Raw genomic sequence first — 21,609 nt, 5'->3', positions numbered from 1 at the left:
AAGAAAGAAAGAAAGAAAGAAAGAAAGAAAGAAAGAAAGAAAGAAAGAAGGAAGGAAAGAAAGAAAGAAAGAAAGAAAGAAAGAATCCTGTCTGCTGCATTCCTTGCCTCTACTTCCTATCCTCCCACTCACTTCTCACCCCTTGGTCCAAGCCCACCACTGCCTGAAACTGCTGTCTGTAAGCTTACAGTGATTTCTTCATTGCTCAACTTTAGTCTTAATCTTTCTTTGACTCTTTACTGCTCCCTTCTCCTGAGCACTCTTCTTCTCCCTGTGTTTGCTACACTTCACTCTCATGGTTTGCCTTCTACCTGTCTAACCACCCCTTCTCAGTTGCCTTTGCTGTGTTATCCTCTACATCATTCCTTCTAATTGTGAGTGATTCTCAAGGTTCTCTCTACCCCTGTGTCTCAAGTTCATCTCTGCTCCCATGGGTTCAATGATCATCTCTATGCAAATGATTCCCAGAGCTTATATATTCGGCCCTAGTCTTCCTCCTGAACTCCAGTCCCACATCACCAATTCAATTCAATAAACATTTATTAAACTCTTACCATATGCCAGGCACTGTGCTAAGCACTGGGGATACAAAAAGAGGCAAAAGAGAGTCCTTGCCCTCAAGGAGCTCACAAGGAGAGACAGCATGCAAACAAATTATACAAAACCAGTATATATTGGATAAATAGGAACTAATTAATGAAGGGAAGGCACTTTAGTGCCTTAAGAGGTGTTAGGGAAAGCTTCCTGTAGAAGGTGGGGTTTTAAATGAGACTTAAAGGAAGTGAAGGAGGTCAGTAATCAGAGTCTAGACATTTCAAATTCAACATATCCAAAACAAAACTCATATCCCCTTTCCCTTCCCCTAATCTGTTCCTTCCTCCAAATTCCCCTATTTCTCTAGAGGGCACCACATTCTTCTAGACACTCAGGTTTGCCACCTCAGTCACCCTTCACTCTCCCTCATTCCCCATATCCATCAACTGTCAAGTCTTGTTGACTTGATTTCCACCTCCTTCTCTGACAGCCTTTACAAGAGTTTAGGCCCTCATCTTGTGGACTACTACAATGGCCTCCTAATTGTTCTCACCATTTCTACTCCCTCTGCTTCTCCCATATATCCTCCACACAACCACCAAAGTCATCTTCCTAAAACACCAGGCTGGTCATTTTTCTCCTCTGCTCAAGAATCTTCCTGTGGCTCTCTATTGCATCTAGGCTTAGCTAATACCATTTTTATATCACATCTATGTAAAGCTTGTTGTTGTTAAGTCATTTTTTCATCAGGAAAGTCTGGAAATCCCCTATTTCATTGAATGTCCATCTCCTCCCCTGAAAGATTATGCTCAGTTTTGCTGGGTAGTTGATCCTTGGTTGTAATCCAAGCCCCTTTGCATTCCAGAATATCATATTCCAAGCTCTCTGATCTTTTAATGTAGAAGCTGAAAAGTTCTTCATAATCCTGACTGTGGTTCCACAATATTTGAATTGTTTCTTCTTGGCTGTTTGCAGGATTTTCTCCTTGACCTGATAATTCTGGAATTTGGCTACAATATTCCTTGGAGTTTTCAATTTTTGATCTCTTTCAGGAGGTGACGGTGGATTCTTTTGATGACTATTTTACCCTCTGGTTCTAGGACCTCAGGGCAATTTTTCTTTATGATTTCCTGAAAGATACTGTTCAGGCTCTTTTTTTCATCATAATTTTCAGGTAGACCAATAATTCTTAAGTTATCTCTCCTGGATCTATTTTCCAGATCAGTTGTTTTTCCAATGAGGAATTTTGCATTTTCTTCTATTTTTTCATTCTTTTGATTTTGTTTTACTGATTCTTGATGTCTCATAGAGTCATTAGCTTCCAACTGCCCAATTCTAATTTTTAATGAATTGTTTCTTCAGTTAGTTTTTGTACCTCCTTTTCCATTTGGCCCATTTTAGTTTTTAGGGAACTGTTTTCTTCAGTGTACTTTTTCCCATTTTAAAAAATGAATTGTTCAATTTTTCTTCCACCTCTCTTATTTGACTTTTAAAATCCCTCTTGAGCTCTTCCAAGAAGGCTTTTTGGGCTTGAGATCAGTTCACATTCCCCTCTGAGTTTTCAGATGTATATTGACAATGTTATCCTCCCCTAAATTTGTGTTTCGATCTTCCCTGTCACCAAGATACTTTTCTCTGGTCATTGTTTTTCTATGTTGCTTCTTGCTCGTGTTGTTTGCCTTTTTTCTGGCTTTTATACTTGATCTCTGCTTCTGCGGTACAGGGGGCACTGTTCTAGGTTTCTTGTGCTGGGGTTTAAGGGCTTGGTTACTGGTTTACTGAGGTGGGGCTTACCACTGGCTTGCTGGGACACCTCCCTTCCTGTACTGGTGCCCTTCAGCCACAGCAAGAGCGATCTTTCCCATTAATCCCCCTACCCTCATGAGCTAAAAAAACTGCTGTATCTAAGTCTTTCTGCTGACTCTACCATTTCAAGATTCTCCCTGGGACAATATTCTCTGGATTTTTCTAAGTCAATAAGGGATGGTGAGAGTGACATATTGCTTACTCTCATCTTGGTTCCCGGAAGTCAAAATAGGTGTTAAGTCATTTTTCAACTGTATTTGACTCTTCATGACCTCATTTTGGGTTTTCTTGGCAAAGACACTGGAGTGGTTTGCCATTTCCAGCTCATTTTACAGGTGAGGAAACTGAGGCAAACAGAGTTAAGTGACTTGCTGAAGGTCACATAACTAATAAGTGTCTGAGGCTGGATTTGAACTCATGAAGATGAGTCTTCCTGATTCTAAGCCCAGTGTTCCATCCACTGCACTACCCAGCTGCCCATGTAAGGCTTAAAGGTTTGCAAAGTATTTGACACCTACTGATCATCTATCTCATTAGTACAAATTCCCCAGCCAGACATTTAAAGTCCTCCAAAAAGCCCTGTTGTCTGCCTGTGAATGTTTATTTCAGGTCATTCACCTTCACATATGCTAGGTTCCACCAAATGGACCTTTTTTGCTGTTTGAACTTAGCATTCCATTTCTGGCCTCCACAACTTTGCACAGGCTATCCCCCAATGCATGTAATGCATACTCCATCCATCGCTGCCTCTTAGAATTTTTAGCTTCATTCAAGGTTCAGCTCAAATCAGTCTCCCATAGGGAGACTTTGCTGATTCCACCTAGAAGTTAGAGTTCTCTCCTTGCCCATAAAATAATATATACATATACTTGTCAGGATCCCCATGCCAAGACCACCACTCTCTTTTCGCTTCTCTCTTTTTACTATTAGAAGACACCCTGTTTTCCAGAGCTAATGTCCAGCAAGCAAACTGTGCCCTGAGTTTGGCACAACAACAATCCTTTGTGCTCACCCTCTGGATGAACTCTGCTGTAGCTAAATCACAGAATTGACTCAAGCCAGCCCCAGGTGGTCCCTGAGCTCAGACAAGCAGCTGTAGGAACCACATTCTGGTCATGAAGTCCTGCTATGAATAGACTTTTTTCACTAGGCAAACGTGCCTCATTGTTGCTGCTACCCCTCATTGCTATGGCTACAACTCACTGTCTGGCTCCTTGTCTAGTCATGACTATGTGTATCAAGGCTTAGCCTCACTGCCTTGGGTCTCCTCGGTCCTAGAGCAGACCCCAGAATGTATGTCTAGTTTCCTGCTCTAATGGAATTAAAAAATGCTTTTTGCTTACAACCACTGTTAGCTCTTTAGTTTAGCTTGTTTTTTTTTTTTTTCCAGTTTAACAGTTGGCGTATAACCTCTGTGGCTCTTTGGTCATTTATTTTCAGAGTTTGACATATTTATCTGTTTATTTGTTATGTCCTTCTGTTTTGTCCCACCTCCAAGTGAATCTAAGTCCCTTGAGGACAACCACCTTTCTTTTCATCTTGCTATCTTCAGAGCCTTACACACAGTAGGCACTTAATTACTACTTTTTAGCTGCATTAGATTGGACCTCTAGTCTGAGCTGCGTCTCTATCTTGCTCTTCACAGCTCTAAACTTTCTCTTCTATCCTCAAGCCCCCTATGCCACTCCGTCCCCTCTGCCCCAGTCAATGACCTCACTTCCTCCTCAACCAAAGCTACCTGTGGACTCCTTCATCAATTCTATTCTCAATCTCAAAATTCTCAACATCTTTACAAGTCCACTGCCCCTTTGCTCTAGTGTCTGAGGAAGAGGTGGTTCTCCTTTGCAAGGTCAACCCAACTGTGTCCTCACAGTGGAAGGTAAATGTTTAACAATAGGCTCTCCAAAAAAATGTGCCCAGGGCATACTTTAAGCCTCCATGCTATGCCCTTCCAGCTCCATCAAGAGTTTGTCCTATTATTATAGCACCTAAACTGGGAACCTCGGTGATAGGGAAAATTGTGGTAACCTTAACAATAATAGGGAAGTTCAGAAGAGGTGAGCTTTTTGGAGAAAGATATTAAGTTCAGGCCTCAGTTGAATGGCCTTATTTTTTTTTTCAGTGAAATATGGGGCAAGGTTCTCACCTTGGTTTGGGCAAAGGTAGCGTGGGAGGTTTGAGGAATTTGGGGGGAAGAAAAAGTTTTGAATAAATCTCTTTAGGATTGTTGTTGCGTGTCCTTTGTTCTTGAAGAGGATCAATGACCTCAGCAGGGTGATGTCTTGACTTGCAAGTGAACTCGATTTAAGTGAGGGAGGGCTGTGCAAAGTCATCAGCTTCACTCTTTCTCCAGAGTCATTGGAGTCCAGTGGCAAGATGACTGGTGATGGCTCCAGATGCAGGGGGAGACCTTGGCCTTTTTGAGCTAAGGTCTTTCCCACATCTCAGTTTGTCTGAGGCAATTCCCATTCAATAATTAAAGGCTAAGTAAGAATTGAGATAAAAGATGGCCTAGTTTGCCTTCACAAAAGAATCAATCTGGGGCACCTAGGTGGCGCAGTGGATAGAGCACCTGCCCTGGAGTCAGAAGGACCTGAATTTAAATTTGGACTCAGACTAAACACTTGACACTTACTAGCTGTGTGACCCTGGGCAAGTCACTTAACCCCAATTGCCTTAAAAATTTTTTATTTTAAAAATCAATCTGGGAGGAGAAGACCCTCAGAGTGAATCAATAAGGGAGATACAAAAGCATTGCTTTGCCATAGTGAGGGCCCAGTTGAAATTAAGTAACATAAACTTATAGTGGACGCAGGCAACGTGGTTTCAGTATTTTCTCCAGCTTTTTTTTTTTTTAGCATCACATGAGTGGGTAGAGTTGCTAGGATTTTAAAATTTTGAATCAATATTTGTTAATTGCATTGTTCTACAGAAGAGGGCAGCAAATTGTCACAGTGGGCCAAAAAAAGATTTACTGCCTTTTTTTGTACTCCTTGAGAAAAGAATGGTTTTTATAGCAACAAACCTTTATTGTAGTTTTTTTTAAAAAGAGTTTGTCCTATTAACCATTCCCTCATTATCCCATTTTTAATTATTCCCCACTGTCTCCATCCTTAAAAAAACCTTCACCCGTCCCTGCCATCCTCTTAAGAGATCTTCCCATATAGTTTCTACCTCCATTTTCTCACCACCCATACAACCATGATGTAATGAAAGAGACAATTGGACTTGGAGTCAAAGAACTAAGTTGTACAAGGAGTTGAGAACAAGCTCAGTCACTGTGAAAGGGCTCTATAAACATCAGCTATTTGAGCCCTTCTTGTTGGTGATGCTTAATTCACCCCTTGGTGATATGCTATCTCACTCTGTTTTTCATTTCCTTGTATGTTAGCCCTGTCTATCCAACTGGAAAGGCAGATCCTTGAGGGCTGGGGGTGGCCTTTCTTGAGCCATTCACACACACACACAAACACACACACACACACTAGTTAGGAACACAGTAAATATTTGTTAGAATGGGTTGCTTTGAGGGCTTAGGGCACAACCTAATAATAATCATATATAACAATAATCGTTACTTTTTGCATAAGTTTTCCACCATTTCTATTTATACTGCATATAGCTTGTTTTGTACAAATCTGTTTGCATGTTGTCTCCCCTATTGGACTGTGAGTGCCTTGAGGGTAAGGACTGTTCTTCTGTACCCTCAGCACTTAGCACAATGCCTGGCACATAGTAGGTGCTTAATAAATGTTTATTGATTGATTGTCTCATTTCGTCCTAGTAACAGTCCAGTCAGCGGTCCCTACAATTATTAACCCCCCTCCCATTTTACAGAGGAGGAAACTGAGTGATTTGTGAAGTGACTTGTCTAAGGTCACACAGGGAACAAGATTCAAACCCAGGTCTTCCTCATTCCAAGTACAACATTCTGTCTACTATGCCATGCTGACAAAACTCTAATAATTCCCAACACTCCTTCCCATGGACCAATGATAACATATATATTCATATATAGTATCTTAATGAATCCTCACAGCAACCCTGGGAGGTATGAGCTCTTCGTATTCCCATTTTACAGATGAAGAAACTGAGGCTAAGAACATTTAAGTGACTTTTTCACAGCTAGTAAATCTCTAAGGCAAGAACATAGGATGATAGATTTCCAACTGGAAGAGACTTTGGAGGTTAAGCTCAACCTTCTCATTCTAAAGATAAGGAAACTGAGGCACAGAGAGTTTAAATGATGTGCCCAGGGTCATTAAGCTAATAAGTGTCTGAGATAGAATCTGAACTCAGATCTTCCTCACTCCACGTGTAACACTCTATCCACTCTGCCACCTAGAAGCCATCAGAACCCTTATTATTTCTGTATATCACTACTTTCCTTTCTGAATAAAATATCTAGAAAATTACAAGCTTATAGTTTAAGCTCGTGGTAGGCAGAAGCAGGCAAAAGCCTCCATTCCATGTTCTCTGCAAATGGAATGCTGCCTGGCACACAGTAGTTGTTTAATCAATGCTTGTTCCCTTCTCTCCTTTCCCTCCTGCCCTATGGACTGAATATCTAACCATCCTTTATAAGGCTAACTCCAACCTCACCTCCCAGGAAGCCTCCTTTTATGCCCAAGGTCAGTAATGGTCTTCCCTCTGAGCCCATACTGAGTACTTTCTTCAATACCTCCTTCCCATATTCATCCCAGGGTAGTAGTATTATGGGCAGCTAGGTGGCCCAGTGGATGGACTGCCAGGCCTGGAGTCAGGAACACCTGAGTTCAGACACATACTAGCTGTGTGACCTTGAGCAAGTCACTTAACCTTGTTTGCCTCACTTTCTTCATCTGTAAAATAAGCTGGAGAAGGAAATGGCAAACCACTCCAGTATGTTTGCCAAGAAAACCCCCAAAGGGCTCAAAGAGTCTGACATGACTGAAAAAACCACTAAACAATAAGTATCTATTACAGCTGTGTGGGTGTTTTATCTCCCTGATAAACTCCTGGTGAGGCACATCCCCTGTCTTATCAAAACTTTGTAACTTCCCCAGCTGGTTGTACATTTTTCTGCATACAATAGATACTTAATAAATATTTGTTACAACAACGAAGGAGTGGTGTTTAGAAAATGTGGCAATATACAAGGAAGGATTGGCATTTGTGCCACGGTCGTTAGCCCAAGTCAAGCAGTCAAGAGTCAAGCAGGGACCCAGGGCCCAGAGAGGCTGACCCCTCTCTGGCTGCTGCCTCAGGCCAGAATACCTTATAGCTCCAAACAGGACTTCAATTCCCACCTCATTCCAGGACACGAGGCTCATTAGCAAAGGGCTTGGGTAATAATAATAAAAATAATAATAACAGTCAACATTTACCTTGAGCTTTAATGTTTGCAAAGTGTTTTATATCATTTTACTCTCAGTAGATAAAATTAAAAAAATAGGCAATGGAATGTGATGGCTAGAGAACGGGCCTGAGTTCAACCCTAAGGAATGGACTTAACCTCTCAGTGCCCTAAGCAGCTCTCTGAAGCTATAAGTTGCAGAGAAAAGGTCAGACTTGAATTGGTGATGAGAGTTTCCTCATTCAAGAATGCCCTGAATCAGAAAAATCAGTCCAGTCCTCATTCTCATCCTTACATCAGCCCTGTGAGGTAGGTGCTAATATTATGCCTATTTTATAGAGGGGGAAACTGAGGTAAACAGGGGTTAAGTGACTTGCCCAGGATCAATCAGCTAGCATTCATAGCATTCATCCACTATGTCACCCAGAAGCCTTTGGTGGCAATAAAATTCCAACAGAATAAGATAAAATAAGAGCTGGGCATGCCTGGGAGAGCAGAAAAAGTGGATTCCAGTCCTATTTTTTACCAGTCCTATACTTGCTGGCTGTGTGACCTTGGCACAGTCACCTTATCAATATGAATTTCAGTTTCTTCATCCACAGATGGGGATCTCAGTTCCTGCCCTATCCACCTCACTGAGCTATTGTGAGATCACAAAGTGATTTGTAACAATGCTGATCTATAGAAATGTAACCTGAGAGTGCTTATTTTTTCTTTTCCTTTGGGATTTCCCATATGGCTTGTTCAATTTCTTTTTATGAGATTGGGTTATTAACATTCTCTGTCTCTTGTTGTGTTAATTTGGGGTTGCCGAGGAACAGAGAACTGTTATTTTTTTTTTTTAAATTCTTGCTAAACTGTACACAGAAAGATGTCTTGACAAGGTGGGCCTAGAGGGTCCACACTGGAGGCAGGAAGATAACTTTGTGGCCCTGGGCAGGCCCCTAAGGCTCTCAATGCCCCTCCAGGCAACTCTTTAAAACATTAAATTACAGAGGAATTGCCAATCCTCCTTAGTGTAGGGAGTTTCCTCACCAGGAAATCATAGATCTCAACAACAACAAAAGAGTGACAATGTGGAAAAAGCACTGATTTGAGAGTCCAACCCCATTGGTGCTACTTATTTAGAGGCAGCTTGGATAAAGTGCTGGGCCTAGAGTCAGGAAAAACCGAGTTCAAAGCCAGCCTCAGACACTTCCTAGCTGTGTTGCCCTGGGCAAGTCACTTAACCTTTGTCTGCCTCATTTTCCTCAACTGTAAAATGAGAAGGAAGAAAACACATACTTATTAAAGGCCTATTATGTTGTGGGCAATGGATAGAGTGCTGGGCCTGGAGTCAGGAAGATTCATCTTCCTGAGTTTAAATCTGGCCTCAGACACTTACTTAATCCTGTTTGCCTTGGTTTTCTCATCTGTAAAATGAGCGGGAGAAGGAAATGGCAAACCAGTATCTCTGCTAAGAAAATCCCAAATGGGCTCATGAAGAGTCAGACATGACTGAAAATGATAACAAGTGTATCTTGTGCTGTGCTAAGCATTTTACAAATATTCTCTCATAACCTCATAACCACCTTGTGGATAAAAACAGCATCTACCTCCCAAACCTATTGTGAGGATCAAATAAGATAATATTTATAAAGTGCTTAGCATAATGTCTGGTACCTAGTAGGTGTCAAATAAATGCTTGTTATCATGCTTTCTTCTTACTACCATACAACATATGCATGTTGGGCACTTCATTTTAATCTCCCTGTACCTCAGTTTCCTCATCTGGAAAATAAAAGGGTTGGACTAGATGGCCTCTAAGGTCTCTTTCACTCTAAATCTATAATCCTGCAGATGCACATCCATAAATTGGAGCTACAGAACTGTTTGTGTTTGGAATTTGTTGTTGTCTTTATTGTTTAAGACTTGTTCTCCTTGCCTTGCCAAGGCTGGCAGTGCAGCAGCCATTCACAGGCTCAACCCCACTGTTGATTGATGGGCTCAGAAGCTTTGACCCACTCTACTGCCAGTCTTGGCTGCTTCACCTCTCCTGGTGGTTCTCCACCGATGGGGGTTCACCATATTGTTAATGGACTTTATTGTAGACAACTGATAGGCTTTAGCCTTACACTACAGAACTCCCAAACCCAACTGATCCACCAGCCTCAGCCTCCACTAATAGCAGGGATTATAAGCATGTGCCACCTCACCCAGCCAACAGTCAGATGATATTTTGAATGAGAAAATAATATCGAAACTAGCCCCATTAGACTTTAAGCTCCTTTCATTAGATTGTAAACTCCTTGAAAGCAAGAACTGTCTTTTGTCTTCCTTTGTACCCCAAGTGCTTAGCACAGCTCCTGGCATATGGTAGGCACTTTATAAATGCTAATTGACTGCTGACTAACCAATATTAATACTCTCAGATGATTTATCAATTTTATTTTCCCCCAAAAAGGGCATAGCACTTTTCCCTTAAGATAGTAGGATTTAGAGCTGGAAGGAACCTTAGAAATCAAGTAGTCCAGTCATTTGTCAAATGAGACCTATGGGGTTAAGTGAGCATCCAAGGTCACATAGGGAGGAAATAAACCCAGGATTCACATTTAGGTCCTTAGACTCCAAATCCAGTTTTCTTTCACAGTCTGCTCCCTGTTCTCCACCTCACTTTTTCAATGAGAACCCTCCCAGAATCCCTCTAAAATCTAAAGAATCAATTAAAGAGTCAACAAGACTCACCCCAGAAAAGGCTGGAAGTTAAATTTGTCTTTGGCATCCACTAAACCCCTTTTTTCTCTGTCTCTGTCTCTGTCTGCCTGCCTGTCTCTATCTCTGTCTCTCTGTCTCTCTGTCTCTCTCTCTCTGTCTCTCCACTTCCCTTCTTGTTGGCACCTCCTGCCTCATCACCATAGCATCTTAAACCCTCTATATTCTGGCTCCAACCAGCCTTGTTTCACATCGTTCCCCTTCGCACACTCTAAATTCCAGCCAGACTAGACTGTTTCCTGAATTCAGGATCCCATCTCTACCTCTGCGTCTTTGTACAAACTCTTAAAGCCTCCCCTCCAACTCTTAGGGATTCTTAGCATTCTCCAAGGCTCCAGTCAGGGGCCCCCTCCTACCAGAAGCCCTCTAAATTGTCCAAGGTCACACAGCTGGGAAATGTCAGCACTAGAATTGGAGTCCACATCTTTTGATTTCCAAGCCAAGGATATTTCTACCATACCTCACTGCCCAGTTTTTATTTTTAGCAGTTACATTAGTTCAAGTTTGTGGCCTCATGCTGTGGGAAAATGGATCTGTGAGAGATCTCTCTGTTCTCAGCAGCCGAAGGTACTCTACCTTGAGCCTTCTCTGATCCCCACCATGATGACTGCAGTTAACTTTGTATTTACTGACCTGTGTTCTATCTCCCTAGTGGAAGGTAAACTTGTGGGCAGAAACTGCTTTTTTGTTGGTAGCCTTTAAAATCCCAATCAACACTTCCCACAGTGACTTGTACATAGCAAGCCATTAATAAATGTTTCTTAAATCAATTAAGATCACTGGAGCTAGAGGTAGAAGAGTCTATTAAATCTAACCCATTCATTTTATAGACCAAGAGACTGAAACCTAGAGAGGGAAAAAGACTTGCCCAAAATAACACAGTAAATAGCAAAGCCAGGATCAAGACCTAGACCATAGATATAGAGATACATAGACATATAGATAGATAGGTCTATATAGACACATATATACACACATGTATCATATACATATACACTTACATATATGTATATGTGTGTATACATGCATGTGTGTGTGTGTTTTAAAGCTGTTAAGGATTGAAGTTATGCTGAGATTTTTGGATTTAGAATTAAAAAGAAATTTTACAGCCATACAGTCCAAGCCCCTTATTTTTCAGATGAGAAAAATGAGTCTCAGAGATGTTAAGTGACTTGCCCAAAGTCACATAGGTAGTAAATGGCAGAAATGAGATTTGAAACAGAGTTCTGTTACTGCAAATGTAATGTTTTTTTCCACCCTACAGCTCTATCAGGTGTCCAGTGCTTTCAGCTTACTTCTATTTCTTCATCATCATAAAGAAAGCTGATCTGATAAAGCAAATTGAGAGCATCTAGATGGAACAATGGATAGAGCGTCAGGCACGGAGTCAGAAAGACCCAAGACCTCAGAAATTTACTAGCTATGTGACCCTGGGCAAAACACGTAACCTCTGTTTGCCTCAGTTTCTTCATCTGTAAAATGGGAATAATAATAGCACCTATCTCCCAGGGTTATGGAGAGGAGCAAATGAGATAATAATTGTAAGGCATTTAGCACTTAGTAAGAACTACATAAATGTTATCTATTATTATTATTATCATCATTAATTCCCACTAAAGTGTTGCCCCTCCCAAGAGTCTTTGTGTTTTAATAAAGGCCACCTGGCAGAGTTCTAATCTAGGAAAATGATTCTCCAGTGGTGGAATTTCAATCATCATTGGAGGTAATATTTGGGGGTTAGGGCAACATTCCCAGTTCCCCTCAAATCCTAACACAGAGAGAACTATATATAGTGTGATTCAGTGGGAAGATTCCTGGATTGGAAGTCAGGAGACATACATTCTAATCCCAGCTCTGCCACTATTAAGCTGTATGATCCTGACCTAGTCATTTCCCATCTTATCTTTGAGTCTTAAAGAATCACAGAATCCTGAGAGTTGGGAAAGACCTCGGCAGCCATCTATACCCAGTGGTGTGGGTATGGGCTGAATTAATCTATACCTACAAGGAATCTCCATTATAACATACCTGACAAGTGGCCATCCAGCCTCTGCCAGAAGTCCTCCAAAGATGGTGGACCCATCACCTTCCAGGGCAGCCCGTTCATTTTTAGACAGCTCTAATCATCAGGAAGTGTTTTTGATTTGGTGCCTATATTTGATTTTTTACAACTTTAACCCATTGCTCCTGATTCTGACCTCTATCCCCCCTCACCCCCCACCATTCCCATTTTCCTCTCTATATATGTCAGACCTTCAGATGAAGATAGTTGTAATATAGCCCCCGAGCCTTCTCTCCTCCAGGCTAAACATTTCCAGTTTCTTCAACCTATCTTCCTATGACATGAATTCAAGGCTTGGGAGAAACGCAAGGATGCTGAGATCCTGGTTGCCCTCCTCTGAATGTTCTCCATTTTTATTAATCCTTAATCACTGAATGGGCACTGCCTCAAATGGAGACCTGTTAAAGATCTTAGCTTGAAAAGTCCAAGGTCCCCCAATGCACCCTGGACCATCTCTAGTTGTCCTGATTCATATCTGGCCACTGGACCCAGATGGCTCTGGAGGAGAAAGTGAGGTTGGTGACTTTGCACAGCCCTCCCTCACTTAAATCCAATTCTCTTGCATGTCATGGCATCACCTCCCTGATGTCAGGGTCCTCTTTGAGAAGGAAGGCCAAACAGCAAGGAGCAGCAGCAATCTTGTCAACAACATTTCTATACTTCGATGCTCAGAATTAAACACAATATTCTAGATGTGGTGTGATCAAGGCAGAGCACAGAAGCAACTATCATCTCCCTATTGTTAGAAAATGTGCCTTAGTTTCCTGCTATGTGAAAGAATAAAGGACAGCTAGGTAGTGAGGTAGATAGAGCACCAGGCCTGGAATCAGGAAGACCTGAGGTCCAATCCAGCCTCAGACACTTACTAGCTGTGTGACCCTGGGCATGTCACTTCACCCTGTTTGCCTCAGTTTCCTCATCTGTAAAATGAGCTAGAGAAGGAAATGGCAGACCACTCCAGGATCTTTGCCAAGAAAACCCCAAAGGAGTTCATGAAGGGTTGGACATGACTGAAATGACTGAACAACAACAAAAATGTGAAATAAGGGGCTTAGGATAGGTCAGTATTTCTCAAATTTCTTTCCACAGGACTGTGAGGTGCCATGTGATTTGAACAGGGGCTTTGTGAAACAATTCCTACAATAGTGATATTTTCTCTTTAAAATAATAAATTTGAAATTATGCATACATCAAAATACTAAGTATAGCAATGTCCAGCATAAAAGGATAGGCACAGGAGTGGGGATCCTGTGGCCTCGAGGCCACATATGGCCCACTAGGTCTTCAAGTGTGGCCGTACTCTATCCCCACCCCTAGATAGGGTATAAATCTGTAATGCCGTTGATACAGAGGTCTCCCAAATGAAAAAGTTCCCTCTACCGATACAGACCAGCAACTTCTCTGCAAGTTAGTTTTAAAGGTAGGTGGCTAGGTGGTGCAGTCAATAGAGTGAAGGGCCTAGATTCAGGAAGATATGAGTTCAAATCCCACCTAGTTTTGTGACCTTGGGCAACCTCTGTTTGCCTCAGTTTCTTCAACTGTAAAATGGAACTCATAATAGCATCTACCTCCCAGGCTTGTTGTGAGGTTCAATCAAGATAATACTCTTAAAATGCTTGGTGCCATGTAAAGGATATATTATTGCCAGCGATAATTATTATTATTATATTATTGCCTAGAGCACTGAGAGGTTAAGAAACTTGCCCCAGGCACACAGCAAATATGTGTCGGGGGAAGACTTGAACCATGGTCTTCTCGGGTCTAAGACCAGTTCTCTAGCCTCTCTGACACACTGTGTCTCAGCTAGTGAGAAGGCTTAATTTCCTCAATTTTATACCACCATTTTCCTCCTGACTTTCCTTTACCCCAAGGTTGCTCCATCCTCCCTTCCTCCCCTTCCCCTAACCCTGAAGAGCCTGTATAGGTTTTGTCAATATACACAGTTTGACTCACAGGCTCTCAGAATTAGAAGGAACAGGGGCAGTTAGGCGGCACAGTGAGCTCTGGCCTCAGAGTCAGGAGGACCTGAGTTCAAATCTGGGCTCAGGTACTCGACACTTACCAGCTGTGTGACCCTGGGCAAGTCACTTAACCCTGATTGCCTCACCAAAAAGAAAAAAAAAGAATTAGAAGGAACCCCAGAGTCCAACCAATCTAACTTATACCTATGTAAGAATCCCCTTCCACATACCCAGCCAGTGGGTCATCCAGATTCGGAAGATCACCATGGATAGGGAATGTACCGTATCCTGAAAAAGCCAAGCAGATCTGACAGACTTCTACTTTGGAACAACTCTAATGACTCAGAAGTTTTTCCCTCAATCAAGATTAAATCTAACTCTTTCCAAATTCTACCCATTATTCCTAGTTCTGCCCTCTGGAACCCAGGAAACATGTCTACTGTCTTTTGCACATGACAGCTTTTGAAATACCTAAAGACAGCTTTCATATCTTCCTTTAGTTTTTTCTTCAGGCCAACTATCCCTAGATCTTTCAACCAATCTTCTGATTTAGTAATTTTCAGCCCTCTCATCATCTAAAGTAGCCTCCTTTGAAGATTCTCCAGTTTGTCAATGTTTTGCCTAAGGTGTAGCAACTAGGACTATACTAAGTACTTTAGATGTGGTCTGGCTAGGACAGAACATAATGGGTCTTTTCCATTCCTTTTCCCAGGCTTTATGCATCTATTAATACAACCTAAAATGACATTGGCCTTCTTAGCTAATGGCACACTATTAACTAATATCAAGTTCATACACACACACACACACACACACACACACACACACACACACAGCAGGTTAACTTCCCCTACTTGGGCTATGGATTTTTTTTTTAACCCAAGCGTAGAACTTTATACTAATCCCTACTAAATTTCAACTTTTTCAATTATATCATTGTTTCAACCAAGTAAGTTTTTTATTCTAAATTTATCATCCAATATGTTAGCCATCCGTCCCAGTTTCATATCATTCATAAATTTAATGAACATTCTCTCTATGCAAGTCATTGATGAAAAGATTGAACAGTCCAGGGCTCTAAAGAAGGATCTCTGGGACGTCCTTTTGATTTATCTCCTTCTATGTTTCTTCTATCACTTTTTTTTTAAATCTAGCCTTTCAACCAGTTCTAAATCTACTGAGCTGTACTCTCATCCAGTCCACATCTCTCCAATTTAGCCACAAGGATATAGGGGGAAGGGAACAAGAATTTATTTTAAGTGCCAGGCACTGTGCCAAGTACTTTACAAATAGTTCTTCATTTTGTCCTCACAACAACCCTGAGGTAGATGTTATTATGATCCTCATTTGACAGTTGAGAAAACCGAGGCAGACAGTAATTTAATTGATTTGCCCAAAGTGACACAGCTAGTAAATATCTGAGCTGAATTTGAACTTGTTTTCCTGACTCTTTCCACTGTATCAGGTGGCTCTCTCTATAGGAATATGTCAAATGCCTTTCTGAAATCGGGAAATACCATGTCTAACTTCTCACTCTCAGATCTACCTAGTAACTGTTCAGAAAAAGGAAATGAGGAAATATTGGGGAGTTGGACTTTTGTTGTTGTTTGGTCCTATCTAACTCTTGACCCCATTTGGGGTTTTCTTGGCAAAGATACTGGAGTGATTTGCCATTTACTTTTCCAGCTCGTTTGACAGATGAGGAAACCGACGTAAAGAGGGTTTAAGTGACTTGCACAGGGTCACACAACTAGGAAGGGTCTGAGGTCACATTTGAACTCAAGTCTTCCTGACTCCAGACCTGGTGCTCTATCCACTGCACCACCTAACTGCCCCAAGATGATATATATGTCTAGATGATATCTATGGTCAATTTCAGCTTTCAATCCAATGATCATTTGAAATGTTGAAAGCTCTGAAATGTTCCAAGACTCTTTGAGTGAGGAAACCCTAGATTAGCTAATCTCTGGAGTCCTTTCCTACTCTCAGAAAAGTTCAGAGAAAAGAATGCTGGAAATCAGAAGACCTGAGTTCAAATCCCAGCTCCGTCACTCATTTTCTAGATTTAGAGCTGGAAGGGACCTTGATCCAAGCATCTCATTTTATAAATGAGGAAACTAAAGTCAAGAGATCAAATTACTTGTTCTAGATCATACAACTAGTTGGTCAAAGAGCAGGGACTTGAGCCCATTATTTTTACAGATAAGGAAACTGAGGCTATGAGGTCAAGTGACTTGCCTAAAGTCACACATATCTTTTAGCTCCAGATTCTTTTCCATGATACCATATACCTTGGGCAAAGTCACTTTTTAATCTCTATGGCCTTCTGTTTCCTGATCTGTAAAAGAAGGTGGGAGTAGATAATCTCTTCTGTCCCTTCCAGTCCTAAAGCTGTGCTTCTGTTGCACTCATACCTAGGGTCTTTCCTAGATGCCAGTGTTTATTATTTCCATCATGTATGGGAAAGCCAGAGGCAGAGGAGTCATTTACCCAAACTCACAGATAGAGGCAGAGGCCCCTGCCCACCCAGTGACTGGGTTTCCCCTCCTGGAATGTGCTCAGGACCCCTCCAGTTCCCAAATGCCTACTTGGAAGTGCTTTGCTGGCACCCATGGCCAGGCTTCCTACCAGAGGATTCACCAGGGATGTAGTGAAAGCAGAATAAACTCCTTACTCATGCCAATGCCGCACACGGTCAGGGCAGCCACCACGGAGCCGGCTGACGTCCCGACCACGCGATGAGCCGTATCCAACATGCGAGGCGCCAGGTCTCGGAAAGCATCCACTGCCCCCACCTGATAGTAGCAGAGAAACCCGCTGCCCGAGAAGGAGATGGAGTGCGGGGTATCCGGGTCCCCCTTAAAGACCTGTTCCATCATCTTTGCGGCTGTGGGTGGGCCTCCCTCGAGGGGGAGCAATCAGCCTCGAGCGCTTGCCTTCCTAGAGTCCCTCACTTGCCTCCTCCTGTCGGGACAAGCCGGGGCCTCCCCGGAGCGGACGAGGCGCCTGATCTCGGCCGGACGCCTGGCTCTGCACTGCCCGGGCCTGCTCGGCCTGAGTTAATTTCGGTCTAAAAGCAACAGCTACAAAGACTGTGGTACCTGAAACCACAGGCTTCTGGCTGGGGAAGCAGGAATCCCTGTCGAGCCAGTGCAGGCGGCGTCCCGGTTGCACGATCCCAGCGCCTGATTTAATTGAATTGTCAGCTCCCTCCCGAGCCCATTTTCTCGGGGGTTTGAGCCCTGGCCCACGTGGTATGGGTGGAAGTGGGGGGCACTGGTAGGAGATCCCTTGCGATCCCCACTAGGGGAGCAGCTCAAGGCTCCCCAAGTTCAACCATCCTCAGAGACCTGCCACTCACTAGTGCCTCTGCTAGCTCAGATGTTCAGCCTGTTGCAAAACCAGGCGATGGTTATCTGCTGGTGGGTGTCTCCCTTCTTAGCACGGTGCTACTGCGATGCTGAGTGAGGGAGTGAGTTAAAGGGTTGGCATTTCTCCTGAGGGAAGGTGGCCCGATTGCAGGAAGTGCGGCTGGAGGTGTACAATGGTTAAGGAGGCAGACAGAGACCTTGTTTACAGGGTGTGACACCCATGTCCCTACCCACACTCCCCCTCATAGGTAGGAGCTATCCACAGACTTTAATCTAGGCCTTTAAAAAAATTTAAAAACCAACCATATTGCTCCACCTTTTTATTAGTTCTCTGTACCTAGCTTGGATTTAATCATTTTTAAGGCTGTCCAAGGCAAAATTGTAAAACAGATTGTCTTCAAATGGTCATAACTACCTCTGTGCATTAGGTGTCATTATGACTTCCTTCCTGCTCCCCCCACCCATTTGGGGGGTCCCTAGGCTGATGAAGCTCCCTGTAAGATATTATAGGGGTTTTTTGTTGTTGTTGTTGTTGTTGTTGTTGTTGTTGTTTTCTCCTGCATAATTATTTCTGGAGGCCCATTAGAACCAGATTTCTGCCTAGAAGCTAAGACTTCAGATGTCTCTAAACCTCTTCTCTTCCCTCCACCCCTACCATCTTAACTACCTCCTTCCCCTGTACCTTAAGGCAACCACAGTCTCTTGCTGTCCAGGAAGCTCAGAGAACATCAGAACTGATAGAGATCATGCAGGCCAGTTTGACCTTCAATTCACAGATGAAGAGACTGGGATAGAGAAGGGCAGTGATTTGCCTAAGGTCCCACAGTAAATAGCTGATGTGGAATCTAAGATGAGGTCCTCTGATGGGCAGTATTCTTTCTACTACAACATCCTAACTTCTCAATGGATTTTTAAACTATTACTGAGTTATTAATAACTTCACACAAATAACAAGGATGTTCTCACCTTCAAAGGGGAATCAGTGACAATGATTCCAAAAATCATTGGAGTCAGTCCATAGGAATGACTCCAAAAGCAGAAGAACTTCAGGCAGTTTCATGCCTGGGTAGGGGAGATGTTTTGGAATGGGGGGGACCTTCCTAGCATCTAGTAGGTGGCCACCTAACACAAGAGGCTGCCTTGCATATTTTATAGTTGAAACAGAGCTAGAGTCATGTCTTTTGTTGTTGGGAGGTCATACATTCATAGACGGTTACAGCAGGAAGATCGTCTGAGCCATCCTCCCTCATAAATGAGGGAACTTTGGCCCAGAGAAAGGAGGTGACTTGTCCAAGATTATATAGTAATAATAGTTGACATTTGTATGGTGCTTTCAGATTTGCAAAGAGGTGAGATGCTATGGGTATGGAATGTTGATATATAATCAGACTTGGTTGATGTGATGGTTAGTTTTGCTGAACTGATTTCTCTCTCTTATTCTTTGTTAAAAGAGATGGCTCTTTGGGGAGGGGAAGGAAGGGGGATATATGTAATTGATATATTGTATATGTATTGTAAATGAAGGTGATACCCAAAAAATCAATAAAAATTTTAAAATAATATTTAAAATTTTCACAAAGCATTTTACATATCTCATTTGATTCTCATGACAGTCCTACAAAGTTGTACCATAGTACCCTAGTTTTACAGATAAGAAATCTGAGATCCCAAGAAGTAACTTGTCCTATACCTGGCAAGTATCAGAGACAGGACTTGACCCCTGGCTATTCTCAGCTTTGAGGTTGGCTCTATCCACCATGTTGTGATGCCTCATTAGGAGAATAGGGGAATAATCCCCCCCAAAAAATAATTAAGCATATTGGCAAAATAAGCATCCGGTAAGATAGGAGAGGGAAATTGCTACCAGTTTTAGTGGGGGGGGGGGACAGACAAGACTTACTGGAGGAGTTGGACTTTAAAAGCTGGGTAGGAATTCAACAGATGGGATCAATTGTGAATGACTTGGCTATGCTGATCAATACAGTTAATCCAAGATAACACCAAAGCCCTTATGATGAAAAATGCTATCCAGCTCCAGTGAAAAAAACTAAAGATGTCTAAATGCAGATTGAAGCATATTTTTTTTTTTTGCTTAGGCGATTGGGGTTAAGTGACTTGCCCAGGGTCACACAGCTGGTAAATGTCAAGTACCTGAGGTCGGATTTGAACTCAAGTCCTCTGACTCTATCCACTGCACCACCCAGCTGCCCCAGTGAAACTTTTTTTTTAAACTTGATTATTCTTTTTTTTTTTGTCTATGTTGTCTTTTGCAACTTGGTGAATGTGGAAATGTTTTACATCACTGCACATGTATAATCTATGTCAAATTGCTTGCCTTCTCAAGGAGGGGAAAGGGGAAGGAGAGAAGAGGAAATTTGGAATGCAAATTTTAAAAAAATGAACATTAAACATTTTTGCTTACATGTAATTTAAAAAAAATTTTAAGAACTTGTAAAAGGTAATAAATTTTCATGTGCATAACTTCAAAAAAAGTGAGAGAGAAAAATTCTAGGCATAATACAGAACACCTTAAAGGTGTGAAAAGGCCAAAGAATCATAGCTTTTAACTGCATCCTACAGTGAATGGGAAAAGAGTGGTATGAGGTAAGATGGGAAAGGTAATGTGGTGAGAAGTAGAGTGCAGGAATGGATGGAGAGCTGGACTTGAAATGAGGAAGATCTGGGTTCAAGTCCTGCCCCTGAATCATACTAGCCATGTAATCTTGGGCAAGTTCATTTACTTCTTGGTGCTGCAGGGGACTGTCTAAGACTATAATTTGAAGAACAGATTCTAATCTGCACTGGGAGAGGGAGGTTCCTCCCTGGGAGTCCTTTACACCAAATGGACGAACAAGCCTAGTTCCTTCCCCACCACCCAATAAAAAAGATAAACTTTAAGAAGATAATGGAGGGCCTTGAATGCCAGGACAAATTTGAACTCTACTCCACTGGAAAAAGAGAGCTACTGAAGAATTTGATCTTAGAACTCCCCTTCTCCAGCTCCAACCAATATTAAATCCCAGAAGTAGAAGGGGCCTTAAAACTCATCCAGTCTAACATTTTCAGGACTCTCCTCTATTACATCCTCAACATACATAGCCCAGAGAGCTCCTATGCCTGGAATAGCAGCATGATATGGTGAAAGGAAGGGGTTTTGAAGTCAGAAGAACTGAGTTCAAATCCTAGCTCAACCATTTATTACATGGACAAGTCACAATCTCTTTGGGGCTTCACTTTCCTTCTCTGTAAAATTAGCAGGTTGTATACCCATCCATCATATTGGTAAAGTTGATTTTAAAAAAAAAGGAAGAAAGCAAATGCTGGAAAGGCTACAGGAAAACATATATTAATTAATACACAGTTGGTGGAGCTGTGAATTGGTCTAACCATTTCAGAAAGCAATTTCACACTGTGCCCTCAAAGTCGCTAAACTGTGCCTGCCCTTTGATCCAGTAATACTGAAAATAGGCTGATACCTCAAAGCAATCTAAGGAAAAGAAAAAGGACTCATATGTGCAAAAATATTTGTATCAGCAAAGAACTGGCCACCAATAGGGGAATGGCTGAACATGTTAAAGCATATGAATGTGATGGCATACTATTGTACTGTAAGAAATGAGGAAGGGAATGGTTTCAGAGAGACCAGGGAAGGCCTGTATAAATAGAGGCAGAGAGAAGTGAGCAAAACCAGGAGAACAATTTGTATAATAAAAAAAATAACATCAAGTCAAACAACTTCAAAAAACTTACAAACTTTGATCAATCCTATGACCAGTCAAGATTCCAGAG

At 42.1% G+C, this 21,609-nt stretch overlaps 1 protein-coding gene across 2 annotated transcripts in view; it reads right to left on the bottom strand.

Moving 5' to 3' along the window:
• Positions 1–17,939, bottom strand: part of PNPLA1 (patatin like phospholipase domain containing 1) — a 68,499-nt gene extending 50,560 nt beyond the window's left edge. Inside the window, exon 1 of one of the 2 annotated variants that reach the window (XR_003570366.1) lies at positions 17,124–17,939. Coding sequence is in view for 1 of the 2 variants with exons in the window: in XM_027876220.1 (XP_027732021.1) it covers positions 17,124–17,328 (205 nt within the window). In the remaining variant the exon portion in view is untranslated. The remainder of the gene's footprint in view (positions 1–17,123) is intronic. The other variant, XM_027876220.1, reaches the window with a different exon arrangement.
• Between the last annotated feature and the right edge of the window lie 3,670 nt (positions 17,940–21,609).

This window comes from Vombatus ursinus, unplaced genomic scaffold (assembly GCF_900497805.2).
Source record: "Vombatus ursinus unplaced genomic scaffold, bare-nosed wombat genome assembly UNPS02014811.1, whole genome shotgun sequence".
Classification (NCBI taxonomy): Eukaryota; Metazoa; Chordata; class Mammalia; order Diprotodontia; family Vombatidae; genus Vombatus; species Vombatus ursinus.
Note: the sequence above shows the minus strand (reverse complement) of the source record. Positions and strands in the feature narration are given on the sequence as shown.